The sequence below is a fragment of the Sinohyriopsis cumingii genome, chromosome 14 (genome assembly GCF_028554795.1).
Source record: "Sinohyriopsis cumingii isolate HCF-2022 chromosome 14, ASM2855479v2, whole genome shotgun sequence".
Classification (NCBI taxonomy): Eukaryota; Metazoa; Mollusca; class Bivalvia; order Unionida; family Unionidae; genus Sinohyriopsis; species Sinohyriopsis cumingii.
This window is the reverse complement of record NC_142974.1, coordinates 35,000,844-35,014,983: the sequence shown is the minus strand read 5'-3', so window position 1 is coordinate 35,014,983 and position 14,140 is coordinate 35,000,844. Positions and strand designations below refer to the sequence as shown.

At 36.8% G+C, this 14,140-nt stretch overlaps 1 protein-coding gene across 2 annotated transcripts in view; it reads left to right on the top strand.

The window, feature by feature from the left end:
- Positions 1–13,473, top strand: part of LOC149783560 (uncharacterized) — a 58,682-nt gene extending 45,209 nt beyond the window's left edge. The window contains exons 1-3 of one of the 2 annotated variants that reach the window (XM_089931828.1): positions 3,451–4,050; positions 5,922–6,065; positions 6,477–13,473. In XM_089931828.1, coding sequence (XP_089787954.1) covers positions 3,849–4,050; positions 5,922–6,065; positions 6,477–6,664 — 534 coding nt within the window. In that variant the 5' untranslated portion in view covers positions 3,451–3,848 and the 3' untranslated portion in view covers positions 6,665–13,473. Of the gene's footprint in view, positions 1–3,450; positions 4,051–5,921; positions 6,066–6,476 lie in introns of those variants that run through there. The other variant, XM_089931827.1, reaches the window with a different exon arrangement.
- The last annotated feature ends 667 nt before the right edge of the window (positions 13,474–14,140 follow it).

The window sequence follows — 14,140 nt, the reverse complement described above, 5'->3', positions numbered from 1 at the left end:
TAGATACCAACCACGCTTTTCATGGTTTGTTAGGCTGAACTAGTTACCTATCACACTTTCATGGTCTGTTAGGTTAAAATAGTTACGTGCCATCCTTTTCATTGTCTGTTAGACTGAGATAGTTACATACCATTCTGGTCATGGTCATTTAGGCTGTAATAGTTACCAACCGCACTTTCCATGGTATGTTAGGGTGAAATAGTTATCACACTTTTTATCACGTGCCCAGTACAGTTCACCGTTTAGAAATATCGTGCCCAATGCAGATCACAGTTTATAGATCTAGTGCTTAATACAGTTTACAGTCTCGAGATCTCCTTCCTAATACAGTTCACAGTCTAGAGATATCGTGCCTAATACAGTTCACAGTCTAGAGATATTGTGCCTAATATAGTTCAGTCTAGAGATAGCGTGCCTAATACAGTTCACAGTCTAGAGATATTGTGCCTAATATAGTTCACAGTCTAGAGATAGCGTGCCTAATACAGTTCACAGTCTAAATATATTGTGCCTAATATAGTTCACAGTCTAGAGATATCGTGCCTAATACAGTTCACAGTCTAGAGATATTGTGCCTAATATAGTTCACAGTCTAGAGATAACGTGCCTAATACAGTTCACAGTCTATAGATAGCGTGCCTAATACAGTTCACAGTCTAGAGATATTGTGCCTAATATAGTTCACAGTCTAGAGATAACGTGCTTAATACAGTTCACAGTCTAGAGATAGCGTGCCTAATACAGTTCACAGTCTAGAGATAGCGTGCCTAATACAGTTCACAGTCTAGAGATATTGTGCCTAATATAGTTCAGTCTAGAGATAGCGTGCCTAATACAGCTGACGTCGGATATTTAACCTTATGTATAGTTAGACAGTTATATTTGATCAGATGCTTATGTCTCGTTGGACACTTGGGGTAGGTCAGGGACTTATTTCCAGTTAGACGATTAGGTCAGGTATTTTTGTATTTGGTGTTGGACTGTTTTCATTTCATTTCCTTTGATTTCTAATGGTTCAAGTGACATCAACACATCCTAGGGTTATATGGTGTCGATATTATTGTAAACAGGGCCTTGCCCAGCGACAAACCAAGGCAGCCTACTGGGACGTGGTATGGGCAGGATTCGAATCGGCACAATTTTGTTTTGGGAGACCTTTACAATATCAATCTAGTCTCCGTAGTTGTCACATTTTATAAGTATCTTGCTGCTTCCATAAAAAACACTGTTTTCGTTTTTACTTTTCGGCAACAAAGTGACATTGATGGGTTCAGTTGTGACTTGCATACGTCGGATACTGATATCTTTCATTTTGACAGACGAATATTTACAAGTCTTCCACGGTTAAAATGAATCGCAATGATTATTAAAAAGAAGATGAATTCGTTTTCTGTAACTGGCTTAATTTGTGTACATTCTAATAGTACTTGTAAAAGAGATACTAGGATTTGTATTGCATCAGCTTTTAATCCTTCACAGTTTAGTAATTTATCTTCTAGTGATATTACTGTGATGGAATAGAGATCGGATCCCTAGAAGTGCAACTGAGAGTTATAAGACGTTCGAGACGATTTCATTGATAGTGAAGATAGCTACATGACATTAACGCGTAAGATATTATTATTATTATTTTTACTGACGTTGATGCTCGATATCGCTGGTGATAATGACATATGTCTGTATTAAATCCTTATCTATAGGAGTTAGATATAAATATGGGCTCATGTCGGGTAAATTGTTATATGACTGGGTGCCGACACTGAAATGTCGAATATAGAAACAGAGAGAGCTGATGTTTAAACAGAGATCCAGAAAAGAAACGAAGTCAGATAATGAATAGTAATAACAAATACTGAATAGTGTGGTAAAGAAACACAAAGGTCATACACCGGAACACGAATGTCGGATTCTGAGACAGTGACAATGGATGGATACTAACCATTGAACTGGGATACTGAAACAGCGCGTACACATACTGAAAAGTGAAGTCGGACGCAGAACATATCGGATACAGAATCAAACGTCAGCTACAGAAACAGAGTCGAATACTGAGACGGTGAGATCTGGATCTGTCATAACTGACGCACTGAGATAAGATAGAGAAACATAGACAAATAGGTCAAAGACTGAAATAGATGTCAGATATTGAAAGCAGGAAACAACATATAGGTGAAAGAAGCGTGAAAAGCCCTAAATGTACAGGAATAATGTCTCGAATCTAAAGGTTTTAAGGCATTTTTGTCTGATCATGGAACTAGCGTCTTAGTTAAGCTTCATCTGGTAATGTTTGGTTATGTGTTTGTGTATTTGTGACTGATCGAACACACTTTACAAGGTTCAATAGCAATGAGTAAAGAATCGATTTAGCTTTGAAAAGCACAGTAGCGACAATCGAACAATCGAGTTCATTTCGATATATCCGATAGCGATGAGTGAATAATCTAGCACAGTTTCACAGCTCGAGTAGCGATTAGTGATAATCGAGTACAGCTTGACAGGTTCAGGAGCAATGAGTAAATAGCTGATTACATTTTGACAGGTCCAGGAGCGATGTGTGAAGATTCGAGTAAATTGAATCATCTCCGGTAGCAATGTGTGAAGAGTCGAATAGATTTTGACACTTCCAGGAGCGATAAGTAATGAATGGAGTACATTTGGATATGTCCGACAGCAACGAATAAACAGCCTGGTACATTTTGATAGGTCCATTAGCCGTGTGCCAGTTTATGCGTAACAATTCTAATGTATTTCATAAAATCTCCATTAATATTAGTTCGTGAAAATTTGTTCGTGTAGGGGCGTGCGACCTGTACAGTAGAAATGCAGATTTTACATCAAAACTCACGGTTGTAGAAATTCAAAAGTAAGTAGAAGCACCCCTGTGTGTTAAAAAAACTTAAAATGTTTCTATTATGATAATGCATTTTCCATGGACTCTATGGAAACGCAGGCCACCTCTGAGAATACATATTGACTACTTTTTTTCTTTTCTTTAGGCAAGCAGTGTTTCCATGGAAACCTTCACAAAATCTTTGGTTTCGAAATCAGAGCTAGTTATACCGTAAACTTCAGAAGTACTAGGAATAGCTTTCTGTTGGATTAGCACATCTTGATCTACCTTACCAAGGTTGTACTGTGATGTTCAAACTATCTATTCCATCTTCTTGGATTATTTTGGGTGATACCGATTTCCTAGCTGGGAAATTGAAAGAACTTACTGAATATTCTTAACTAAGCGGGCAAAAAATAGGTCTTAAGAACTGCAGAGACTGAAGAGGTGCATCGGTGGATATTTGGCTGGTCTAGCGGGAATAAAAAGTCATATGGAATTCGATTATCTAGAGGATACATGTGTGGCTTTGTAACTGCAAATGCAGAATGGCCTTTGTTGCACACTGCATCGTTCGTAAATTATAGATGTAAATGATTCATTTTTTATATTGCTCTTTTTTATTTACAGTCCAAAGAATTATAACATAAAAATATTATACAGATAGCATATTGTTGTATGAATCAGACACTGGGTTGTTCAGATGAATAATTTGACAAATGTGCGTATATGGCGTGTGAATATCGAATATAGTTTTCGTTTTAAGTTGATGAAGAATAAATTCAGAGAGGAATAAATTTGACCAATTTACCAATTAACATTAGTGGCATTGTTTCATATGTCACCCCAAAGTTAACAGGAAGATTTGCTTAGCTTATCGAAAATTGCGTGCAATTTATCACTAAGCAAGCGTACAAAAATGCGGTGCACATCCCAATAGTTACTTCAGCTGTAATCCTTTAGAGGCGGAAACGGATTTAGAGAGATTAAAACAAAAGAATAACTGACATTAAGCACAATGAGTATAGCAGAATCATTTGGCCTGATGGTGCTGGTCATTTGTGTTGTTGCAAGTATAATTGCATTCGTGACGCCATATTGGTTAGAGAGTGATGACATCATAACCGGGAGACACCACATGGGTCTGCTAGCAAAATGCAAAGAAAATTCGTGCACGTGGATGTTTGAAGATGACATGCTGCATCAGAAATATGCACCAGGTATTCGCGAGCGAGCGAGCGAGAGAGAGAGAGAGAGAGAGCGTCAATGCACTAATAAAATACATATATTTTCTAATCAAGTGTCAAACTACCATATAACTAATGTTAGCGTTTAAACATTGGCTTAAATATGGTTTCTGTGCTCAAGAATACGACAGTCCTTGAGAAAGGAAATACATTATTACAACAGTGTAATTGCAACGTTGAAGAAATTATTAATAAATTATCACAGCTGCTGTAATTGCAACATTGCAGAAGTTGGCAACGAAATGTTACAGCAGTGTAATTGCATCATTTACGAAATTGTCGACAGAATGTCACAACAGGATAATTGCAACGTTGAAGAAATTATCAATGAAATACCATGGTAGTGCAATTGCAGCATAGAAGAAATTATCAATGAAATACCATGGTATTGTAATTGCAGCATAGAAGAAATTATGAATGAAATACCATGGCAGTGTAATTGCAGCATAGAAGAAATTATCAATGAAATACCATGGTAGTGTAATTGCAGCATAGAAGAAATTATCAATGAAATACCATGGTAGTGTAATTGCAGCATAGAAGAAATTATCAATGAAATTCTATGGTAGTGTAATTGCAGCATAGAAGAAATTATCAATGAAATACCATGGTATGTAATTGCAGCATAGAAGAAATTATCAAAATGACATCAAGCTAAATCAACACACGTTTTAGCAGGTCGCCATTTTGCTTATGATCTGAGATTAACTTTACGTTGTTTTCACGGCTTGAGACTAACTTTACATTTGTCTCATCTTTTATATCTGAATATACATTTGTCTCATTTTGTGTATCTGACTTTACATTTGTCTCATCTTTTGAATCTGACTTTACATTTGTCTCGTCGTTTGAATCTGACTTGCATTTGTCGTATTTTTTTAACCTGACTTTATTTTATCTTGATAATTGATATTTTATCTTGATAATTGATATAATCCTTTGTGCAGAAGTGCAGTTCATTTTAAAAACTAATTACAAGTGGAACGTTCGTATCATTTAAACATTTTACAAAAGAGGATTTTTCTTTCGTCTTTATACGTGTATCTTTAAAAGGCAAATATTTTTCTTAATAAAAAGCGATAGACGTTCCCATGTGGAAATCAGGCTGTTCTAACTCTTAGAATAAAACTTCTAGGAACAGCCCGAAAATTATAAGATTTATCGCCATAGTGGCACTTTAATAAGAGTAGAAGAAGTTGGAGTTATTTTGCTCTTAAGTGTTTTGCTTTAACAACTCAATGTACGCACAAACTTTAAAGACGGTATGACGCACCTCCCCCTCCGTGCGCCTCGCCGCAGCTTTTACCACTTACCTGTATTTTCAGCGAGCATTTTATTTTGAATCTGAGCTTTTGTTGCGAGCATGCACGCAACTTTAAATAGACAGTTTTTTAAAACATTCTAGTTTTCTTGGTCAGCCATGCAAGTTATATTTACAAGATGTTGTACAACAATAACAAACAGACTTCGGTGCTCTCTGCAGGACGTTTATTATACATTATAAAAAACATACGTTTTGAATCCCATCATTCATTGAGTCAGTGTCTGGACCATATACGTTCAAGGATAAGGGGTCGCCCACCCAGGGCCACAGATTTATATCCCAGGTTTTGGTTCCCTCCTCCTGAAAAATGTTTAAGTGTTCACTTGGGCCCGTCATGAGTATTCATATATGTGCAAAGCAAACTTTTGTAATATGTACTGCACAGCATATGCATAATTTACTTTCGTTGCATCAGCATCACTTTAACATTAGACAGTTACAAAGAATTTTAGTGCTGCAATGAATAGTCATCCTCTTTTCTATGTCGTCAGCATCATTAACATTTTCCCTTTTATTTCAGATTGGTTCAAGGCTACACAAGGACTAATGACAGTCGGACTGGTTGTCGGACTGTTAGCGCTGCTGGTGGCGACCCTTGCTCTTTGCTGCACTTGCAAAAACTGCAATCCGAATCACGCTGTCGCCGTGTTGCTTGTAGTTGGATGTAAGTTGAATTTCCTATGGTAATATCAAAATGGCGTTACTAATTTTGATACGGATTCTCCTGCTAACAACTGTAATTTTCAACTTGCGCTTCAAAATGTTGTTTACCTTGTGAAATCAAATCGGGCAATAAATTGAGAAAATTACCAAGTTTTATATTCGCTAACAATATGAGTTACTTTATTGTTGCTATGCTTATATTTATTTAATTACGCTTTGTGTACATGTGTCCATCTTATATCGTCTTGTAGTTGTAAAGGTTTCAGTTCTGATCTTTGTAAAACCATCACAGCTCTCTCTCTCTCTCTCTCTCTCTCTCTCTCTCTCTCTCTCTCTCGATACGTTTAGAACTTACAATAAGATTAAAAATCTTTGACGAAATGTATTTCCTTTTTTATTTTGGACATTTTAGTTCTGTGCATCGGCGTTGCGGTGGTGGTGTTTGCAATCAAAGCATCCGATGAGAGAAAAGCTAAACTAAAATGGGACTTCGACAATTTCGTCCGTTTTAGCTGGTCATTTTGGGTCGCCATAGGAGCTGCTGGCCTCTCTTTGGTCACCGCTGTCATCTATAGCTGCATGAACAGGAAGTATGCCTAAGAAATGGGGTTGAAATCCATGCTGGGACGATGAAGAATCTCCCATAATTAGAACAATATTAATTTCAGTAATTCGGATATATGTATGTGAATTGATGGTTGACGAATCTTCCGCGGGGACCATTTTAATAAGTTGTATTCATGGAATAAATTAACGTTGCTCATGTTTGGTATACTAGTCAATGGAAGCGGAATGTATATCAGTTGTGAACGAAGTAGTCTCGCGAGACGTACAACTACAAAATTCTCTGATCTTGCTCCGAAAAGCTGTTTGACATGCGGAAGAACCGGCATATATTTAAATGTATGGTGAGAAGCTAGCTGTGTTTCAGGCTTTTTCTAAAGTTAGATTATGAGATTACAGTCCTAAATTGAAACATTTTTTGTTTTGTTATAAATTATATAGATTGTGACACACAGTGACAAGAATTTGTCGCTTTTATGCGTATCTGTACATGTATCATTTATTTAATTCTTCTTCCGTATGGTAAGGATATAAATGTTACTCACTGAATACGTATTAGCAAATTACATGCACCACAATACGTATTAGCAATTATGCCCAGCCTACTTTCTACTGTTATTGTTCATTTTTTTTATTATTATGCTGTGTATACATATTTTATCTACTGTCCAAAGTAAATGACGTGTATAAGTGAATCAGAATAGGCTCATGAAACAAATTGTTTTGCATAAACATATGGATTCTTATTGAGGGCTGAGTAAACTCTCACACACACACACACACACACACACACACATATATATATATATATATATATATATATATATATATATATATATATATATATATATATATATATATAGAGAGAGAGAGAGAGAGAGAGAGAGAGAGAGAGAGAGAGAGAGAGAGAAGGATGTAACTGTCATTTGTAAAATCAGTTAAGCAGCGGAAATTGACATTGTTTATAGTTTAAAAGGGCATGCATTATGTGTGTTTTCCCCACTGTTCATTCTTTACTGGTGCAATTTTTTTGACAATTGTTTCTGTTTTTGCTTAACCTGGGAACAGGATATAGTAAGCGTGGGAATTGTATGCAACGGTATCCTATTCATCATCCAAAATGGCTGTAGAAAAAATAGATTTGTTCTTAGTATTGATGTAGAAAACGGAATGTAGCAGATATTTCAAGCGTTATACATTAGAATCCACGCACGATGGGATCAGTGCACATCAAAAAGTTTTCCAAGCAGGGTGCCCTGCCAAATTGTCGCTTTTTTAATGAACGTGACAGGTTTGTGACAGCTATTTCGTCACCTATTGATTGTTTAGTTTCTTAATATTCATGCAGGAGAAAACAATCGATTTAATCTGTTCTATTAAATATTTGCGCACGTGCCTATGTGTGCAAGTAAAGCCTTGAATAATGTAATTGATCAATACGCCCCACTGTGTTTTATGTGTGAATTTGATTTTAAACGTCGCTGTGACAATTATGGCATGATGTCCCACCCAGTCACCTTATCCTAACACTAGGCCGACCAGCCCTAACACTAAACTCTTAATGCTGAGCGCCTAGCAATGCAGCTTAAGTACCATTTTGCAAGTCTTTGGCATGACACGGCCAGGGATCGTACCCGCGACCTCTTCCATCATCCGAAGCGGGCTGTCTAACCACCTAGGCCACCGGAGCTTAACTATTATGTAACTAAACTCACCACGGCGGGAAACACTGCAAATACCGATAAGCATGGGATTGAGTTCATGTTCTGATAAAAGTTGTCTCTATTAAGACTAAAGAAGCAGTGGAAATGGACATTTTACAACTTTGAAAGGTAGTCCAAATTTGCACTGTACATGTATTATTAATAATTATAAACAATCGATTTTTTCAACTCCTTAATTGCATCGTAATAATTCATCCAGAGTTTACCTAGGGCATTCTGGCATAAAGGCCTATCAGATTTATATACATACTGCCGAATCGCTAAGAAATATAACTGCCGTTAGAAACAATAAACAAAACGTTGACTTCTCGACGAAAACGGCTATATATAGTTCGAGCTGTCCTTACAGAAATCATTTTGGATTAAAGACATTTCTACAAATAATCTGAATGCTGTCAGATATAGCCGTTGTCACTCAAACTAGAAACGAAGCTACTTGTTCTCAGAAATTTCACTGCATAAATCATCCTAATTTGTCTGAACGCAGGCTAGTGTATGGACCTTTATACAAACATTTTGCCTTGAAAAATATGGCCGCCGTATCAAAAAATGGATTTGTTTATTTGTTTTTAGCAACGTGTTATAAACCACTCTTCAGTATTTAATCAAATTGTAAATAAAGCCTCGTTACAAAAATGGGATTTCAAATTTACGCAAATGACGGAAATCTGCCGTTAAATGTGGCTACTGTTACTAAAAATAGCAAAGAGTTTAAATAACAACTTTAATAACTTCTTTAAAATGTCCGCTTAACATACATTGTCCAGTATGACAGTTATCTGTCCCAATTTGAACGACATTCAGACTGATTTAAAATATGCCGCTCTGTCATGCTGTATGTCTGCATTTACCAAAATCTGACAAATATTTTTTTTAAAAAAACTTTATTCAGAGGAAACCTTTGACTCACTTTGGTTGATTGAAAGCATATGGCCATATTGGCACATATTATGCTGATTTGCGAACAAACGATTTTTAAGTAAAGGGAGAAACTTTGAAACAGTTGTTTTATGACATATGCAACCAACAGCACTAGATGAATTTAAATAGAATACTTATCCAAATTTATCTGTCAAATGCACATGTATGTCTACCAGGAGAGAAATGCAAGGTCCACTTGCAGTTGACTTCTATAGGCTTTATTTGTTTGTCCTGTTTTATTTGAATTTAATTATTAATAATGCTATAATAAAATTGATGGCGCCACGTCATGATATCCCACTGTAGAGGACATGTTGAACTTCCAGCTGTTTGATTCGTCATATCGCTTAAAACTTCTACTTTTCACATCACTAATCGATCGTGTAGGTCATAGCATATGTATATTCATGACATATGAATTTGAAAATGAACAGTCGAGTCTGGTGTTAATTTTCCCCATAGAAACCTTAAATTGCATTATATATATATATATATATATATATATATATATATATATATATATATATATATATATATATATATGGATGGATGGAAAGCTTTATAATATAATTTTGTTAGTCAGAACGTGTTTCTGAAACCATTTTTGTTTTATATGTATATGCAGGTACGAGGTAGATAGGAATGTATGTGTTCTTTGTCCTTTCTAGCAATGTTTATACATTACGCTCTATCTGTATTACGTTTTTTGCCTTTAAATATTGCACTCAACACGTCTTTTGTAAAGACATAAAATTGTCATGGATTTTCAACTATAGGTACTCGCTTATAAGTTGAATCCCACTGCAAAAAGCATAGATCTTAATCTGGCCAAGATTTAATTGTTCTGCTGATTGTTCCTCACAAGATACATATACCCAGAGTTGCCGGCGTATTATGCCACGGCATATCTGGGTCTGTGCCGTTTTCAGTTGGATTCGACTAATAAGCTAGTAAAATCGTTATCAGCGATACAAGAGCAGATACATGTTAATGTGTACATATAAAAGTAGTGGGGTTTGCCTCAACTCGACATAAACCAGAGGAGCTTATGGGATGGTCTGTTGTACGTTTGTCCGTCCGCTAACACAAGCTTTGTTATCGCTTCTCCTCCTGAGCTATCTGGAGGATTGCCATGAAACCTTAAACACTATTTTGTCGCATAGCCAAGCTGAGCCTGAATGAAGTGGTACCGATTGAACGTGCAGTATGACCGCCGCATTTATTATCTTGAAAATCCTCTTGTAGCTACTCCTCCGAAATAGTTGATCGAATATGCATAGGGTTTTCACTAAAAGATTTCTTACGATGGCGAGTTGATGGGCCACCTTAACTATCCAGTCGTTTTTACTTTTCCTGAATGAAAATAAAATATCTGGTTGTTCCTAAATGAAGAAAATGGTGCCAGTCTGTTATAGAGTATGATGTGAAAATTATTTAAATGAAAATAGGGGCCGATCTAATGTCAAATATGGCCGTCGCGGTAGTCGTCTTGAAAACCTCGTTATCGCTAACCCTGAATGAAAAGACATTGACTTGGTGTTTTCACCAGAAGATTTGTTATGATGCCTGGTTGGCCCTAAATGAATGTGGTGTTTATCTGGTGTCTGTTATGGCCGCCACAATAGTCAGCATGAAAATATTGTTATCGATGCTCCTCCTCAAAACGGGGTCTCCACTACGTTGATATCTAGCTGGTGCTCCTCCTCAACACGGGGTCTCCACTACGATGTATAGCTGGTGCTCCTCCTCAACACGGGGTCTCCACTACGATGTATAGCTGGTGCTCCTCCTCAACACGGGGTTTCCACTATGATGATGTCTAGCTGGTGCTCCTCAACACGGGTTTCCACTATGATGATGTCTAGCTGGTGCTGCTCAACACGGGGTTTCCACTATGAAGATATCTAGCTGGTGCCCCTCCTCAACATAGGGTTTCCACTACGATGATGTCTAGCTGGTGCTCCTCCTCAGCATCGGGTTTCCACTATGATGATATCTAGCCGGTGCTCCCCCTAAACATGGGGTTTCCACTACGACGATGTCTAGCTGGTGCTCCCCCTCAGCATCGGGTTTCCACTATGATGATATCTAGCCGGTGCTCCCCCTAAACATGGGGTTTCCACTATGATGATATCTAGCTGGTGCTCTTCCTCAACATGGGGTTTCCACTATGAAGATGTTTAGCTGGTGCTCCTCCTCAACATGGGGTTTCCACTATGATGATGTCCAGCTGGTGCTCCTCCTCAACATGGGGTTTCCACTATGATGATATCTAGCCGGTGCTCCCCCTAAACATGGGGTTTCCACTATGATGGTGTCTAGCTGGTGGTTTTAAATGAAAGTAATACCGATCTGAGGCCAGATGTGACCGACATAGTGACCATCTTGAAAATCTTATTACTTATAATCCATTTGAAAGAAAAAGTAACGTTAACGTTGGGGTTTACATCACAGGAAGTGTTTATTTGTTTCAGAATAAATGTTGGGGTGTAAATCAGATGTCAAATATGGTCACAGGAGCGGTTATATTGAAAGACTATTATCACTAATTCTCCTGAATGGATCAAAGTATCATCATGGCGATTTTTCTAAATAACTTCTTATAAATATCTGGTTGCCCCCAGTTTTTGCGATTCGACATTCAGTTTTCCTGTTATAGAAACTGACTGAAACATTTATTATCGCTATTTCTCCTGAATGAACGGTAACATTGTGGTTGTCTTCTTATAAGTATAGTTGGTCTTAAATGAAAATGATGCAGGTCCGATCTCTAATATGAATGCCATAATGGTCATCCTCAAAGACATGTCAACATGGATCTCCATCGGAAGACTCCTTAGGATGCCTTGTAAATGGACATTGTGTCAAGGTATCATGCAAAGTGTCTGAATGCCTTGTAAATGAACATTGTGTCAAGGTATCATGCAAAGTGTATGGATGCCTTGTAAATGGACATTGTGTCAAGGTATCATGCAAAGTGTCTGAATGCCTTGTAAATGAACAATGTGTCATGGTATCATGCAAAGTGAATGGATGCCTTGTAAATGGACATTGTCTCAAGGTATCACGCAAAGTGTCTGGATGCCTTGTAAATGAACATTGTATCATGATATCATGCGAAGTGTCTGGATGCCTTGTAAAAGAACAATGTGTCATGGTATCATGCAAAGTGTCTGGATGCCTTGTAAATGAACATTGTGTCATGATATCATGCGAAGTGTCTGGATGCCTTGTAAATGAACACTGTGTCATGGTATCATGCAAAGTGTCTACCGCAGCAGTTAGTTTCAAATTGTTGTCATCACTGAAGAATATCAAAGATGGTTTCAACACTCTGCAGTTATAAGGAAGACATAATCTTATGTTAAATTTCTGGGACCTGTTTTCAGCCAGTAGAGCCTTAGTCCCTTCGAAGGACTCTTGTTTAATTTTGGAATTTAATTGGCAGCTCTCATATGATCATTTAACCAATTAAATTATGACTTTTTGTCTTATGTTAAATCTAAAGTGTTTGCGAATTAACTGTTAACCATTCATAATCGTACAAAAAGACTTACATCAATCGGACCACCTCGTGGCTCTTCTGCAGAATTACAGTTCCGAATACTTCGATGTAGTGATAGAGTATAAAGGGTGTAATCCCCATAAAATGGCAGAGAACTTAGACACTCACTAAAGATGATAGGAATAACTGAACCATGTCAAACGAATTATAGTACCTTTATGGAATTCTTTGTACAAGTTCAGTAAAGGAAAGTTATATATTGTGTCAATATATGAGAAAGGAAGCCTGAAAACGTTTTAGCAAATAATATATCTTTCAATCGATTTACACGATATGCTCACGACGTATTTCCCTAAACAAGGTATGTGCATCTGTAGTATTTACGAGGTATTTCCGATCGGTGGCGGAAAGGCCAGAGTGTGCTGCATCAGATTTTGTCATATTTTATTACTGTGAATTGTTTTCTATTTTTGTGTCATCTGTACTTAAATGGTTCCTTTTATATATCATAGATATGACTAAAACTATGTTATAGAGCGGATAATGATTGAAAGTACATGAGAGTTTTCATGATTGAAAATACATGATAGTTTTCATTATCTTTATACAGAGTTTACATTGATCTATATAATAGCATTATATTTAGGAACATAACTTGCTTTAATAAAAAGGCCAGTACTGACCATGACCAATAATTTCGTACAGTGATTATCTATCTATCTGTCTGTCTTTCTGTCTGTATGTCCGTCCCTCCACCTATCTACCTATCTATCTAACTATCTATCTATCTATCGATCGATCCAGCCAGCAAGCACCGTATACTCTATTTGTCTGTCAGTGGATGTCGAAGGAACATTTATAACCTATCTTGTACATTTATGCATAATTGTGATATCGTCTTATATCATAAATAAGTGTTCAAAAATTAAAAGATTAGTGTGATATCGTGTTCTATCGTAAATAAGTGCTCAAAGATTAAACATATTTTGTGATATCGTCTTATATGCAAAAAAAGTGCTCAACATTTAAAACGTTCTTTCTCTCTTGAGTAACATTTTCCTGTTGTGTAAACACGTGGCAACAAACTTCAAGTTTTCTTTCTATCTTGGGCACCGCTAATATGCAAATTAAATATGATGGCAATTGCATCATTTCGCTTTGCACTTTGCCTCTACTTATAATGTTTTTTTTTTTTTTAAAACAACCATTTGTTTTCTCTTACAATGTCAGGTGTGAATCCGATTTGTATCAGGTACAGTGTACTCAATGTTGTTTCGAATATCGAATTTTGTCGTGAATTGCAATATCCTCAGTGTCTGTCTTTATTCTCTCTTATGTATCCTCATTGTCTGTCTTTATTCT